This window comes from Desarmillaria tabescens, assembly GCF_030435595.1.
Source record: "Desarmillaria tabescens strain CCBAS 213 chromosome Unknown EV420scaffold_186, whole genome shotgun sequence".
NCBI classification, from domain to species: domain Eukaryota; kingdom Fungi; phylum Basidiomycota; class Agaricomycetes; order Agaricales; family Physalacriaceae; genus Desarmillaria; species Desarmillaria tabescens.
The window spans coordinates 26,844-42,798 of NW_026848485.1; the positions used below are offsets into that span (position 1 = coordinate 26,844).

General features: G+C 46.7%; 4 protein-coding genes across 4 annotated transcripts; 1 reads left to right on the top strand and 3 right to left on the bottom strand.

The window, feature by feature from the left end:
* Window positions 1–6,314: 6,314 nt before the first annotated feature.
* On the top strand, window positions 6,315–8,773 carry EV420DRAFT_1488638 (uncharacterized protein; the record flags this gene model as incomplete). Its single annotated transcript, XM_060470634.1, has 10 exons — window positions 6,315–6,424; window positions 6,555–6,571; window positions 6,613–6,665; window positions 7,014–7,131; window positions 7,381–7,526; window positions 7,560–7,603; window positions 7,720–7,785; window positions 8,032–8,259; window positions 8,457–8,487; window positions 8,648–8,773. 10 exons carry the CDS (start codon window positions 6,315–6,317, stop codon window positions 8,771–8,773), a joined length of 939 nt encoding a protein of 312 aa, XP_060321742.1.
* An 874-nt stretch (window positions 8,774–9,647) lies between these two features.
* On the bottom strand, window positions 9,648–10,662 carry EV420DRAFT_1653978 (uncharacterized protein; the record flags this gene model as incomplete). The annotated part of the gene is made up of 5 exons (XM_060478779.1): window positions 9,648–9,682; window positions 9,733–10,119; window positions 10,175–10,368; window positions 10,426–10,546; window positions 10,599–10,662. 5 exons carry the CDS (start codon window positions 10,660–10,662, stop codon window positions 9,648–9,650), a joined length of 801 nt encoding a protein of 266 aa, XP_060321743.1.
* A 1,455-nt stretch (window positions 10,663–12,117) lies between these two features.
* Window positions 12,118–13,657, bottom strand: EV420DRAFT_398780 (uncharacterized protein). Its single transcript, XM_060481973.1, has 5 exons — window positions 13,581–13,657; window positions 13,099–13,530; window positions 12,709–13,041; window positions 12,538–12,660; window positions 12,118–12,489 (listed from the first exon to the last, which is right to left on the bottom strand). The coding sequence occupies exons 2-5, from the start codon at window positions 13,522–13,524 to the stop codon at window positions 12,310–12,312; spliced, it is 1,062 nt and encodes a 353-aa protein (XP_060321744.1). The 5' UTR covers window positions 13,525–13,530; window positions 13,581–13,657; the 3' UTR covers window positions 12,118–12,309.
* A 493-nt stretch (window positions 13,658–14,150) lies between these two features.
* Window positions 14,151–14,820, bottom strand: EV420DRAFT_1282531 (uncharacterized protein; the record flags this gene model as incomplete). The annotated part of the gene is made up of 2 exons (XM_060468298.1): window positions 14,151–14,397; window positions 14,456–14,820. Coding segments are annotated over 2 exons (612 nt in total), but the record flags the coding sequence as incomplete, so codon positions are not given.
* Window positions 14,821–15,955: the final 1,135 nt, after the last annotated feature.

Genomic DNA, 15,955 nt, shown 5'->3' on the forward strand with positions numbered 1-15,955 from the left:
TAGCATTTTTCCTTCAGAAAAAGCGCGACCACTGAAGGAAGGGCAGCAGTTCGTCTCCAGATTTACCGTCCTTTTCACCCAGCAATCAAATCGCTCCTTCCGTACATCGTTCACCAAGTATCTAGTTGGAAGTAAATGGTCTCAAACCTTATGCGCAGAACAAATTTTCGACGTGTCCTGAAACAAAATGTTTAAACTAAAGGACGAAGATCTCTCTAGGTATTTAGATATGGGGAGTCGAACCCCAAAGCACCACATGGAAGTGAGATAACATTGGCCACTACACCAGTAGTCTGCTACCTTGCACTCTAAACTTATCCGTCTTCTACGCCGTCGCATGCCTCATTATCCCACAGCCATTCATCGAATGAAACCCTCTTCCTCCCGCCGAAAAATCTTTCCGGCAGTTTCCGACTAACCCGCATGCAAGATGAGTACCGCTCATCAGTTTCATTCTACTTCCATCGTTCGGACATGGTGTAGCCTACATGCCATCGTGGCGTTTAGCAGCTACGGTGTTCGATTCCCCAATCTGAATTCCGAAATGAAGAACTCATTTCATATTTTTTTGCTTCTTTCTTTATTCATAGCCCAGAAAAACGGCCTTACAATCCAATGGAGAGATTCGGCATGGGCGCTTCTGTCCTTTGGCAGAAGCTTGATGTGGATACGTAACTGGGATACCACTGTAGAGTTGGAGGAGATGGCTGCCCGCGATAGTTACAAAGAGATTCACAGGAGAAATGGTCGGGTCGGTGGATTTCAGGGCACTTCAGGGAGTAGGGAATGAGGATGGGGTCAACGTAGAAGCGGATAACAGAGGCAAGTGAAACTGAACGCATACACAGAGAGGTAGCGTGAGAGGAGTAGGCGGGTCGTTCAGATACGCCTTCTGCACTTGGAAGTGGTTGGACGAGGGTTATTTGTTCCCTCCATCCACCGTGTATTGACCATCTGGCACGATGCTCGACAGTTCCATGGCGCGTACAATCAGGTCGTAAGTGATAGAAAAGTATGCTAAATGGGGGATTTGTGCCGAGCATTTCTGGGTAACCAATGAGCGCTCAATGTAATACAGAAATAAACGCCAGACGCACCATATTCGCGCATGCACGTGGCAGAAGTTCCCTCAATTAGCCCACAACGTGCTATCCACAGTCACCGGCCACATTTCCCAGTACACCTGTGCTGGAATGGCAGCATATATGCGTCCTCCCATCGATTCGGCAGAGAAGGACGAGGCCTAGGCCATTCGAAACGCAGTTGTAAGGAAATGAAGACGGAGAGTTCCAAGAAGGGACGGGAAGTCGTGACGGATGATGGTGGCGGAAGGATCATCGGTAATTTCCGGCTCCGCTCGCATTTCATCTCTACCACTTTACCTGACCCGTGTTCCTGTAACCATTGACGGCGACGAAACCGGTGACCTTCATTTCTCCCGTTTGCTGTAGCACCACATGGAGCTAATATTGTGACCTGGTTCTTTGTCGCGACTCGCTTCTGGACATCGCGCCCCTGTCTGCTGTCTCTGCACCTGTATCTAAGAACCTTCTCATGATATTACCGAACTGTTTCTGCTGCTCGGCTTATCATCATCTGTAAGCATGTATTCGTCTCTCTGTAGTGTCGGAATTCCATAATGATGGGGTTCTCTAACAAAAAGTGCAAGTTACTACAGCACTACCCACATAGCAGAAACTGTCCTTGTTTACACCTCTCCTCCCTTCTCAAAGCGAAGAAATCAATATATTTTCGCAGTGACTGTGAGTACGTAGCCCCATGTTGACTTGTTATGATTTCTTGGGGATGTCTGAATAATCACAGTTCGCAGTGCGACGGTCAGATGACATTCGGTAAAGTCCCTAGTTATGAGATGATGTAGTCACCGTGTGAGGTTAGAGTCCCCTTATTAGAGTGAATGGCCAGGAGTTCGTACGTTCTTTTTTCCCCATCCAAGGACTGCATGTCACTGGGTATTGACAATCAAGCCTTGTCATGAATCCAGACGCATTGAAGGAATGACGCAGTTCGTCTCAGGATTTCACATCCTTTCAAGAGATATGAATAATATAAGCATCCTATGACCCGAAACTGAATACAGGGTAGTTAATCCAAAGCAACCATGTACCCATCAGCAATTTCAGCTAGCATGGCATGATGTGGTTGGAAAGAAAAATTTATACACTCAAAAGCAGAAACATTTCCCCATACTCAGATATAGGGAGTTGAACCCCAAATTACCGTGTGGAAGTGTTTCCACTACACCAGTATTCTGCTACCTCAGAATCAAAATATGATCTGATCCCCAAGGTCGACCTTCCGACGAAACCAATGCATAATCATAACCATGTGAAGAGATTGTCGGTGAAATGGAAAGAAGATTTATTTCTGCCACAATAAGTAACCACAATCCACCTCTCCTCAATCTCCCCCGCTGTTGCCTGTCTCATTATCCCAATGCCATCCTGCACTACGCTTGAATCATGTCCTTTTCCTCTTCCGAAAAGTCATTTGAGCAAGGCCACACGGAGGACGACTGAAAACAGAACCTCAAAGGGTATCACTTCTCATTCTCATTCCATATCCATCGTTCGGACATGGCATAGCACACACGTGGCATCTGCAGGGGTTCAAATCCCCTATTCGAACTTATGTTGATAGTGTATGTGATTCTTTTTTGTTTTCTTCTTCCTTGCCTTGCCGCCTCAGGGCCAGGTCCTAGGAATCTCATATGTTTTGTGGAACGTTTTCCGAGACCTCTGCGATTAAGCATTAGAATTCTAAGCTTCAGATCGACGGTGCAAAGCCATATATTCAACAGCATACATCCACTCTTTACCTTCATTAGATGCCCATTCAGATATAGTCTGAAGGCTAACACTGCCTCCCCAGTTCAGGGTTCGAGTCCCAGTATCTGAATTCCTGTCTATGAAGCCTTCAGGCGAATTTTTGCGGAAGTAGAAGAGCGTATACTTTCTGCCTTTCGGCCAATTGAAAAGCTGTTTCTACTTTGCACTCTTCCCATGTACATCGTCGTTTGATCGTTACAAGAATACATGCCAATAAACAGTAGCGTCGGGTTGGAAATCCATGTGAGTCACTCCCTGTGTGATCAAGAGACTCGCCCATATGACTGTGATTCTTCAAAGTCACTCTGCATAGACCACTCTGTTACCTGGTACCTACTGCATCATTTTCACATGCTTGGATATGGCGTAAAGGCTAACATTGCTTGAGAAGCTGCAGGGTTGGATTCCACATTTCCGAATGTTGTCCTACAGAAAATTTTTATATGAGCAGAAATTACGCAGTCGAGTACAAAGATGAATTCACAATTCATGACCATGATGAACTGGCCATTTATTTCATTTTGTCCCACTGCTGCGTTTCCGAAAATCTCTCTATCCTTACGCACATAAACACCCATATAGCCCTCCACACCGTTTCCGTCGCTTGCCCCAACATCAAGCATATAATGTACAGGTACCGTGAAGCGGCCTCTAATCTAGGCACCATGGTATTCATAGGTAGGACCATGCGAGGTGAAATGGAACAGACAGGCTTGGTATACATGTATCTGTTCTATGACAGCAGCTCATCACTGGGATGAAGGAGGAAGTAGTCCACGAAGGCTATGTAGGAAACCCTTCTCCATAGAATAGATTTTCAGTTATCTCAAGTATATGTGGAAGCTGTATTTTGATGCGTCCTGAAACAAAATTTATAGACTAAAAGACGAAGATCTTTGTTACTATTCAGATATAGGGAGTCGAACCCCAAAGTATCACCTGGAAGTGCGATAACGTTGGCCACTACACAATGAGTCTGCTACCTTTCAGGACCTAGGGACAGAAATTATCCCTCCTCTGCACAGCCGCCACCGTCTATTTCATTAACCTACCACCATCCCTCGATTCAAGCCCTGTTCTCTCTTCCGAAAAGTCTTTCGGGAAGTTTCCAACTAAACTACACGGTGACGCAAGACGGGTACTACTTGTCAATCTCATCGTTCGGACGTGGCATAGCCTGCATATCTAGCAGCAGGGGTTCGATTCCCCACGTCTGACCTTGGAGTAGAACATCGATTCCCATTTGTTGTTTTTTTTTTTTATTCACAGCCCAGGCGGTGGCAGTCATGGAATGACCTCCGACTCCCCATGCTTCAGCTCAACGGTACAAAGTCATACTCACCTTGTATTTCAGCACATATGATAGGATTTACTTATAATTTTTCCGCTAGGAGATAGTCTGAAGACTAATACTGTCTTCCCCGGTTCAGGGTTCGATTCCCAGTATCGGAATATCGATGTCATGTTACAGAATTTTTGCGCAACACCATTGAAGAAACAAAAGCTTTTCTCTCTTACACTGTTTGTAGGAGCCTCCTCGTCGTCCAGTATAGTCCTAGCATCTAGATGTTGTACCCTTATGAAAGACGTCTGTCAATCGAAGACTTTCCAATGAACAGCAGGAGCTCACATCGTCCGAAAGGACAATTTATTAGTCCCAAGGGATACTTGTGACCCATTCGTTAGGGTGTATGGCAGATAGGGGTTCAATTCCCCGTATCCCAATAAAGTTGGGCTAGGTATAAAAAGTTTTGACCCACAAACGAGTGCACATCACGATCCATGCACACTGACACCGACACCAGTTTTTCTCGGAAGAACGAATGCATATTATGTAGGTATTATATTTCTCTTCTCCGCTTACTCTCTGTCCCCATGTCGGGGTGCACATCCTGCACGAGAGAATCCCTCGTCGTCCCCATAATAACTACCATTTCCTCCACACCGCAAATACAACATATACATCCACATCCTTCCCACATCATCCCCCCCTTTTCCCGTTCCCCCTACTACGTGCAGGAACCCAGAAACCTACGCACGACGTTATTCGTACCGACGGAGATAGGATCCCATAAAGGAGAATAGGCTTCCTGCCGAAGAGTCATACAATCAACAGAGAGATTTGGAGTGGGCCCTTCTATTCTTTGGCAGAAACGTGATGTGGATACGTAACCGAGATCCCGTCATAGAACTGGAGGAGTAAGCGACCCACGATGGCAATGAAGAGATGCACGGGAGGAAGGGTCCGGTCTGTGGAGTTCAGGGCGTATAGGGCAGCAGGGAATGAGGACGGGGCAAGGTAGATGCGGACAGCGGATGTGAGTGAAACTACGTGCATTCACAGAGCGGCGATGTGAAAGAAGCATGCAGATCGCTCCGGTACGCCTTTTAGAAAGCGGTCACACGTCTGTGAAGCAACGATTACTCTTCAAAGCAAGGGATATTCGTTCCTTCCATCCACGGTGTATCGACCATCTGAGTCAGTGCTCAACAGTTCTATGACGCAACGAATGAAACAGAAGATGATCAGAATAAGGTCGACAGTGACACGTACAATCAGGTCGTAAATGATAGAAGGATATGATACGCCATATGGTCAGATGGTATATCCTTGTCCTCGATTGAAGAAATTGGCGCTGCACGTCTGAGATCTGAAGGTGTCACCGAAGAACCAATGAGCTCGATATAATACAGAAAGAAATGCAAGACGCACCCTGTGCCGGCATGTACGTCTCATAAATTCTCCCAGTCAGCCATAACCGGCCACCCCTCAGCATTTCCCAGCACACCTAAGTCAAAACAGTGGCGTATATTCGTCCCCCTATCGACTGCACGACCCGTAAGTGCACAATGGTCAACAACTTCCTTCTGCTGCTGGCGCTGAGACGTCGGAAGCGTGCTGATAATTGTGGACTACAGGCGGCAGTGATGTCAATCGTTGACCAAGGGTAAAAAGGAACAGCATACCTAGCACAAAAACACGCATACTCCGTAACGCTCCCTGAAAATCCATCCCCCTTCTTTCACCACGAGCGATGCAGCAGTTTCCATCGTTCATACTCAGCGGTGCGAGGATGCGCGTAGTGAACAACGAAGATATCGAAGCTCTAGAGCTATTTCCCGGCCTCGGAGTCAGCATTAAGACTAGCAACTAAAACAAACCAGCCACGTACCATCTCCCGAAGAAAAGAAGCCCTCAATCCAAACCTTGTTCCTTCCTGTGCAAGGTGAGCCCATTTTGTAGAGGAATCAGGTATAATTCAAGCCGCAGTTGTAAGGACATGAAGGCAACGTGTTTAAAGAAGGGAACGAGTCGTGATGGACGATGGTGGCAGAGGCACCTTCGGCAATATCCGGCTCCGCTGGCATTTCCGTCGCTACCGCCTTTTCATTGGGTTCGTTTGCTGTGGAATGACAGTGCTAATATTTCATCTTGGTTCACGGGCAACCTGCCCCGATCCAAATATGATTGAAAGGCTCTTCAAAATCTGGTACCTACTTTCTCTGCATCGAAGCTTTTGGCGATATTGGCGAGACTTCGACAACAATACTGCCGGGTATATCTTCATTTGCAGGTGCGTCTCCTTTTTTCCGATATCTCTGTGGTACCTTGATCGGTTTCTCCCACGAAAACTAAAAAGATCCGGACAACGTTATCGAGTATTTACTAGCCTTAGCTAACTCACTTTTTGACTTCCGCCGCAGTCATCCTCGAAGCGACGGTGAGTACGAACTCTATCTTATGTCTATTATCAATACACAGGTGAAGTCCGCAAAACCACGGAGCGAAGCACGAGTGTGGGACACTACACAGGGGTGAGAACGAGCCAGGTGACGATCTCAACCAAATCGCGTCCCTGGGAGCATTCCTGCACCTCCTTTTCTTTGCAAGCAAGGTCCAGGATACCAAGTTGGACACGGAGTAGTATAAGCAGACTACGGGATCAGGCAAGTAACATATCTGTTCGGAAGATCGCTCAGGCATCAGATCTCTCTTCATACACATCACGGGACTCTTCTCCGCATCCGAATACTTTCCCCCAGTATTTATGAGCATGATCAATATCAAACACGTTCATGCGAGGCCCATTCATTCGCGGGATCCTCGAGAATACCGTCGCGTCTCTCAGTTTGGAATTGAACGGCTGTAATGCGGACCCACAGGACTTTGCTGAGATGATACCCGTCGCTATTCGAAAGCTGTGTATATCGTGGTGCGATCCTAATGTGCGCTTTCTTTTGGGACCTCTCAGCGTCGAGGATTTGGAGGTGAATGGACTAGGTGCGTCTCTTTGTGTCTCTCTGGATAGGAACTAAGTAGTGTACAGGGACGGATGGTGACCGCATGAGTATTGGCGTCACCTTACGGCGACTCACAGACACCCATCTTAACACACTCAAAAGATTATGTTTTGTTAATGCATGCCAAGATGCGGGATGTCGTGACGTCTTGCATTTGGTGCGCGGTTTCGATGTAAGTTCCGATTGCTATGCCTACCTTGTAAAACTAATTAATCCTTTCGCACCACAGGCCCACACGAATGGTTTTCCTCGCTGGAGGAGCTCGTTTTGGATATCCCACTTCCTCAAGATATAATCCCAAAGCTCGTCAAGGCGATATCCGCCATTCCCGTCCTTAAGGTCTTTCGTATCGTCTCCTGTACGTCTGAGGACGGCGTGTGTAGTAATGTTCCTCCGTTTTAATTACAGAGCAGTATGATGAAGAATTTGGATGTTCAATGGTTTAGCACATTGTGAGCAGGACGCGTCATCAGACTCGGTACCGTGTTCGTGAATATGAACCTATGTTTTGAACAGTAGGTGATACTCGCGATTCGCCCTCCCTACGCTGAGGTTTCTCTCTATACAGTTCTCTCAACCTCGGTCAATCAACATGCTGTTTCCAGTACACCATTAACGAATGTGATAATTGGGAGTAAGTACCTCCAGTACCGTATTGCCCGAACTGTGAATTTAACCGTGAGGATCAAATGAAATAAAAGCACTCATCAATATGAGCATTCATTCTATCGCCAGAAACCAAATGACCCGTATATCTTTCGCCAGGTACCTAGGACAAAGCAAATGGTCTCAAATGTCAAACGTTTACGTGGAAGCTATATTGCAACGTGTCCCGAAACAAAATTTATAGACTGAAAGATGAGGATCTCTGTCTATTCAGATATAGGGAGTCGAACCCCAAGGCATCACGGAAGTGCGATAAAGTTGGCCATTACACAATGAGTCTGCTACCTTTCAGTACTCAGGGAAAAGAATTATCGATTCTCTACCCTGCGACATATTTCATTATCCTACTGCCATCCCTCGAATCAACCCTCTTGCCTCTACCAAAAAAATGTTTTGGGAAGTTTCAACTAAACCCCATGGTGACGCAAGATACGTACGATTTGTCAGTTTTACCGTTCCGACACGACAAGCCTACATATCTAGCAGCAGGGGTTCGACTCCCCACATCTGAACCTTAGGGTTTCTCATCGATTCACCTTTTTTTCATCACACCGCAAGCAGTCTAAGTGGTAATCCCCACAATGGCGAAAAGTAATATTCAGCAGCCCGCATATGATAAGATTTTCCATTCCGAGATAGTCTGAAGGCCAATACTGCTCCCCAGTTCCGGGTTCGATTCCCAGTATCGGAATTTCAGCGGGATTAACAAGGTTTTTGGGCAGCGCCATTCATGAATCAGAAGCTTTTCTCCCTTCATACTAGGAGCCTCCTTGTCACCCTAACGATGAGATGGGATACACTTTGTTTGTATGTGAACATCCTACTGACAGGAATGCACGCCCCAGATCCCAATAGAGCGCAAGCTTCGAGCATCTCACTACCACATCCAAAGACGTGTGCATTACGAAAAGTGTTATATCATATACGAAAAGTACGCAACTGCAAAATACCTGTAGTACCCTTTATGAAAGATGATTGACAATCGAAGTTTTACCAAGTGTTCGATTCTCCATACCCAATAAAGTTGCGCCAAACATAAAAAGCTTTGACCCACAAACTAGAGCACAACACAATCCATGCAACGGCGTGGCACAGTCTCCACACTGGCACCAGTTTCTCTCGGAAGAACTAATGCATATTAGGTATTATATTTCTCTTCTCCGCTACTCTCTGTCCCCATGTCGGGGTACACATTCTGCACGAGAGAATCCCTCGTCATCCCATAATAACTACCATTCCTTCCTCACATCTTTCCCACATCAACACCCCTCTTTCTGTCCCTCATACGACGTGCAGGTACCCTGAAACCTATGTATGACGTTACTCCTACCGGTGGAGGTTGGATCCCATAGTAGAGAATAGGCTTTCCGCAGAAGAGTCATAGTGGATATGGGACTGGGACCGTGCCATAGAGTTGGAGGACTAGGCCACCCGTGATGGCTACGACGAGATGTACGTCAGGAAATGTCGGGTCGGAGGAGTTTAGGGCACATAGTGGAGGAGGGAATAAGGATGGCTCGATGTAGGCTCGGAAAGCGGACGCGCAACTACGTGCATACACAGAGTGACAGTGTGAAAGAAGCATGCAGATCAATCAGATACGCCTTTCAGAAAGCAGTTGTGCATCTGTGAAGCAGCGATTACTCGTCAAAGCAAGGGTTATTCCTTCCTTCGATTCACGGGTGTCAGTGCTCGACAGTTCCATGGCGCAGCGATTGAAACAGAGAATGATCGAAATAAGGACGACGGTAATGCGTACAATCAGGTCACAAATGATAGAAGGATACGCCAGATGGTCAGATGGTATATCCTTGTCTTCGATTGAAGAGATTAGCGCAGCACGTCTCTGAGATCTGAAGCTGGCGCTGAAGAACCAATGAGTTCAATGTAATACAGAAATAAATGTAAGACGCACCCTGCACCAGCATGTAAGATTCAGTTTCATAAATTCCTCCGGTAAGCCCATAACCGGCCACCGTCTGCATTCCGCAGGACACCTTAGTCAAAACGACAGCGTATATGCTACGTCCCATCCACAGCAGATGCGCCCCTCGAAGAGTATTCACCAAAGTTTCCTTTGCATAATAACCAACGAGAATTAACGGAGTCTCAACATGTCCTATATCAGAAATGTCAGCACGAAGGATTTCAGGGAACAACGATGGCTTGCCAGTCCTTGTTAATGTTATGATAGTATACCCGTCTTCCAGCCAAGACGTTACAACGAACCATAAGCTCACAATGGTCAACGACTTCAAACTGAAATCGTGAGCTAAGGCTGTGCACAAAAATAACCCCAAGCCTATTGTACGACTCGCGAAACAGATTCTCGAACACCGATGAGTACCACTATGGACACAAGTCCCTCATCATGTATATCGACCCATTGCCCGTGATAGCGATAGATGCATCGCGCGCGCTGAGATCAAGAGGCAACGTATCCCATTGCAATAAGATCGGTATCATGCTAAGAGCTGGCCCTGAGACGTCGGAAGCGTGCTGATGAATATGGGCTTCTAGATGGAGAGATATCAATTGTCGACCAGAGATTCTGAATGAAAAAAGAAAAAGGCATGCCGCACAACAGCACGCATCCTTCGTAACGCACCCTGAAAATCTCCCGTCTTTTCTCACATACCATGCAGCAGTTTCCATCGTTCGTACTCCGCAGTACGAGGATACGAGTAGTAAGCAAACAATGAAAAGATCGAAGCGCGAGAGCTGCTTCCCTGCCTGGGAGTCAGAATGAAGACCAGCAATAACAAAAAACTAGTCACGTACCATCTCCCGAAGAAAAGAAGCCCTCGACATAAACCTTGCTCCCTGGTTCGCAAGGCGGTGCCATTGCGAAGAGGGTTTGTTTGAAACGAGACTGTAAAGAAACGGTGGCAGAGAGTCTTTACAAAGGACGACGAGTCGTGGCGGACGATGGTGTTGGTGTTGGTGTTGGTACCGGCACAAGGTCCCAATAAGGAACGGCCGGGCCCACAGCCCAAACATGGCAAGCCATGCGCTGTGGCCACGAAGGCTCATACCGTTGTGATCACACTGTTGAGTATGTCGCTAGCAGAAAGAGAGCACCTTTGGCAATTTCCGGCTCTATCCTCTCTACTGCTTATTCCGGCCAACTTTCAATCTCACTCATGTAACTATTAACCAAAACAAAGCTGAGGTCATTCATTTCGCTTGTTCTCAGTAGCATAGCTACACGGAGCTAATATTTCTCCTGGTTCTTTCTCACAACTCGTTTCTGGACATTTCGCCCCAACCTGCTTTCTCTGCACCTGTAACTAAGAACCTTCTCCCGCTATTACCGAGGAGATTGGGCTCTTCTTATCATCATTTGGCAGTACTTATTCCTATCTCTGTGGTGTCGAAAAACCATAAAGATAGGTTTCCATAGGCGGAAGAGATGAGTTATTAGAGCCTTATCCGCATTAGCAGAACCTGCGCTTGTTTACACCCTTCCTCCGTCCTCAAAGCGAAGAAATCGATATTTATGGGGAGAGTACGTAGGTCCATGTAGAAGGGCAGCCTGGATAGTCATGGTGAGGAAGGCGTATTTTGGGGCAAGTGCGAATATCATTATTCTGTGGGTGTTACTCATCGTCTATTGTGTATAGGATGCTGAGGCGGCACCACAAAAAGTGAGAAAAGTTTACCAAGGATTATAACCAAATTGTATGGTATATAAACCAGTTATATAAGATAATATTGGTTTATATTGGTTTATATACCATACAATTTGGTTATAATCCTTGGTAAACTTTTCTCACTTTTTGTGGTGGCCCCCCCTACACGATCCACCGTTCCCCACTTCCTAACCAATGACGCACCGACTCAACCTCCTACACGAATTATCCTCCCTTATCGTCGACTTCACGGACCGGGAAATCCTCCTCTATCGGTCTCACAGAGGAGCACATCCTCTACGATCTTTACAGTAAAAGATCACCATCGTCTTAAACTCCACAACCCAGACATGCTCGCTGAACCTTTTTTCCTTCGATTCCCAGCGCCTATCAGCTATCAGATCCCTCTCCGTGTGTATCACAGGAACATTCCCTGCATCAGAATTTTTTCCCCTGATATTCACGAGCGTGATTGATATCAAACACGTTCATGTAAGTGGCCAATCAGGTCCATTCATTCTTGTCATTCTTGTGATCGTTGAGAATACCGTAGCGTCTCTCTCGTCAATCTAGAATTGAACGGCTGTAACACAGAGCCCCAAGACGTTGATACATATCGCTATTCGGAAGCTGTGTATATCGCAGTGCCACCTAGATGTACCCTTGTTATAGTTACAACCGTACGATGAATAGTTTTCGACTCTTGAGGGCTTCGCAAATCTTGAATAGGACCTGCCATCAGACTTGGTACCGTATGTGTAACATGTTGAATATGAATCTGTGTTTTGAATAGTAGATTGACAGTGGAAGACTGATTCAGTGTGGAGCCGAGTAATATATATTGAACCGAAGCAATATAGTTAGATGGACCATTGCGGCTGCAGCAGTGGCCGACGAAGTCTAAGATGAGGCTGCCAAGATCCCATGGACACATGATGCAAGCTAACAAGAACAAGATCCTCGACTCGTATTGTATTCGGTTGTGTACCAACTCGCCAGTCAGGGATTGAGTCGTCTTCCATTGGTACGGCTTGTCGTTCCTACAGTAGCTTAGAAAGACGGTATCCGATACAAAGATTTGTACAAACCTGAATAAATCGCTGCACACATTTTGCTACATTCTTAGCCAATTTAGAGCGGGTGATAGGACACGGCGGTGTTCTAAAATCTCTTGCTGGGATCTGTCGACTCCACGGAAGGTACCCAGGCCACTGGGACGCAATTCAATGAAAGTAATAGAAAGGAATGGAATAATTCACTTCGATTCTCACAGAAATGCTTGGTCCTCGGTCCTTGAACATTGGTTCGTCACGATCAATTAGGCGCCTGACCCGTGAATGCAAGGCGTCAGGCAATGCCAAACCGCATTCTGACGGATCCTGAACCCAAAAATATATTGGCGGATCCAGATTAACCTCCTCCACATATCGATGGCGGTCGCTGCTGGTATGAGGTTTGTACATGATTTGTGGAACAAATGGGTATCCAGCAGGAGACCGCCCAATAGTCACCGCCTCCCGGAAAAAACGAGCCTGCTCCCTGTGAGTGTATGTCACTTTCCCGAGCTGAGAGCTAGGGGAGTCGTATGGGAGCTATAGAGAAAACAACATGAGATAGTTTCACACAGCACTTTATGAGGAAGAACTGACAGGCGGCGGCGAGGGCACAGGCGAGACAGAATTGCCTGCACGAGGTGATGTTGAAGGCAGTGGGCTGTTATATGCTGCAGGTGGTGACATGTGTGATAATGCAAACACAGATGATATTCCATTGACAAAAATACTTGTGTGGTCCTGGGAAATGCGCGCCTGCACTTGCAGCAAGTGTTCGCGAGAGGGTGTATTCGACGGTGAACGCTCAACAGGCAAGGAGCTGGAAAGAAATTCGACTTCCCTGTGGTGCCCGCCATCTACATCGTCACTGGCAAACACTTTCCTAAACTCCAGCAATGACTGTATTTGGGGGTGATCCCTAATTCTGCACCATAGTTCGTTGTCGGTGACATCCTGATTATCGTCGTATTCGCCCATGATATTCATCCAATCTTCATCATGGGAAATGGCTACGCGAAGCATCGGATACTGAAAGGCATGTCAGCGTGACATCTCTGCTATAGAATAATGCATCACACCTTGGCCAATAAGTATGTGTTAATTTCAATTGAAGGATTTACGAGCTGTGAGGCCAATAATTAGGGTTTCAGGTGATGGCGATGGTTAAGTTTAGATGTCACCTTCTCACACACACGGTCCGGCATCGGCTCCGATTCGGTCTCCCAGTCATGCGCCGAGTCTACAGGAAGTTGAATTTTCTCCACGGCATGTGATGTTCCTCCAATAGAAGAGGAAGACCCGGAAGAACTGCCGGAAAAAGTAGTACTCCTGGTGTTTCGCGTGGAAGGGACAAATCGCGAAGGTTTCCCTTCCTCCGGGGGGTTCCTTTCTAGTTGTACCTCCGACCGCGAACGTAGGCTGAACAGACGACTGGGAGGATCCCCAGGAGTTATGGTATAACCACGGGCAAAGACACACTGGTTTTCAAACTCTCCAGGAGAGCTCATGTAGGTAACAGAAGCATCAGGAAAGGTGCGGGTTTCATTAATAACGCCAGGATCACACATCGCATGGGATGTCGATTCTCCGTTTGCGGCGCCTATGTTTAACGTAAACCCCAGTGTTTGCGTTCCACCTGGCTTGGTTACTACTGCTGTAGTCCATTCCTTTGTCTTGTCGCATCCAGTGACAACGTAAAGAGATTTCTCCGGCATCAAAAGACCGCGATGATCTGGGTTCGTAGCATAGTCGTACCATGACTCCCAATTTTGATAAATGTACTGCTTGACCTTTGCGATGTTCATGAAGTCGTATCTGGTCGCACTAATTGGAAGGCTCAAGGTGGCAGCATGGTCCTGAGAAGTGCTGTATTGGTAAGTACCTTCGGCAGCGAGGCTACTAGAAGAAATAACTATTATTTATCTTCTCACACGTAACTGAATCGTATACGCACCTGGATGCCTTAACAGATGCTTTCCCAGACTTCTCTGAGGAACATAAATGCCTGCTCACAACAACATGAGGAAGGCAACCCTCTGTTCGTCTCACTGGTCCGGGAGCATCGGGGTTTGGCATGGTAAGCGGTTCGAAATCGGGTGGTACATTGTTGCCATGCCTTGGATGTCCGGCTGGTCTGAAGATATTGAACAGAAAGTCGAAACCCCCACTGTCATTCAGGATGCCAACATCTCCAGGACATACACCGGTTCGGGTATACTCCTCCTCAACACTTGTATCTGGTTCCGGGTACCAGAATGGCTGCCCATGTCCGTTTCGAATGAGTTGGAGCTTGTAGATATTACAAACGCGATCTGACATGATGGGTGGAGGACGTAAAGATGGTATGTTCGTAACGGCATTTGTCAGTAGTGCAATGTTTGGGCTTGATCAGCTGATGTGCACTTAACCCTTCGAAGCGCCCACTGGTCCACTGCGGCACTGCCCTTTGATTCGTTCCACCAACACAACTTAATCCCATTTAAAATACGCAGATACTTTTATCTCTTCACATTATCGCAGAGATCTCATGTTACGAAAGAGAAAACCTTTCTTCTCATTCCATCGTCTTGAGATTGCGATATTTCATGAAGCCCTCCTTGGAGTACATAGTAGACTGGCATTCGATTATCCATGTGCCAATACGGACATGATCGATGGATTTGATAGCTTTTGTCTTATAAACATAGTGCAATACACGACGAAATGACCTTCTTACTGTATCAATCAAGTTAGCAAAAGGGTGTGGTATAGCCCCCATGCTGGTACCAGTTTCTGTCCTGGGCAGGCTGAGAACTGAATACATAACATATAGATTCCGCATCGGTGCTTCTGTTCTTCGGCAGAAGCTTGATGCGGATACTTAACTGGGATCCCGTCGTAGAATCGGAGGAGAAAGCCACTCACGACGGCTAGGAAGAGATGCACGGGAGAAAGGGTCGGGTTAGAGAAGTTTAGGGCACGTAAGGGAAAAGGGAATGAGGACGTGCCGGCACAGATGCAAACAGCACAGGCGAGTGAAACTCCGCACATACACAGAGTGGCAGTGCGAAAAAAAGATGCGGATTGCTCAAATATGCCTTCCTGCACCAGGAAGCAGTTGAACGTTTGTGAAGTAAAGAATATTTATTAGCTGAAAATGACAGAAGGGAGACTCATGACCGAGCTTCTGGAAGATTTAGGGAGTCATCTGGATATTGCGTAGGCAAAATCAAGCATGGGAAATTTGACCCTCCGTGTTAGAGCTCGACAACTTGAAGGCGCAATGTTGCAACGATTGAGACAGAGGATCGCAATAAGCGCAAGAGTGATGCAAACATTCAGGTTGTAAGTGATGGAAAGGTGCGCTAGATGGTCGGATGGCAGATCTTTGTCCTAGATTGAAGGGATTTGTGCTGAACGACTCTGGAAATCCAATGAGCTGAATACAATACCGAAATAGACGTAATATGCACCG

Coding starts and splice junctions, on each gene's coding strand:
- EV420DRAFT_398780 (XM_060481973.1), bottom strand. CDS start 13,524: ATGCTTCGCGTAGCCATTTCCCATGATGAAGATTGGATGAATATCATG. Junction 12,661..12,708: donor GCATTTCTGTGAGAATCGAA/GTGAATTATTCC, acceptor ATTGCGTCCCAG/TGGCCTGGGTACCTTCCGTG. Junction 12,490..12,537: donor GTGTGCAGCGATTTATTCAG/GTTTGTACAAAT, acceptor AAGCTACTGTAG/GAACGACAAGCCGTACCAAT.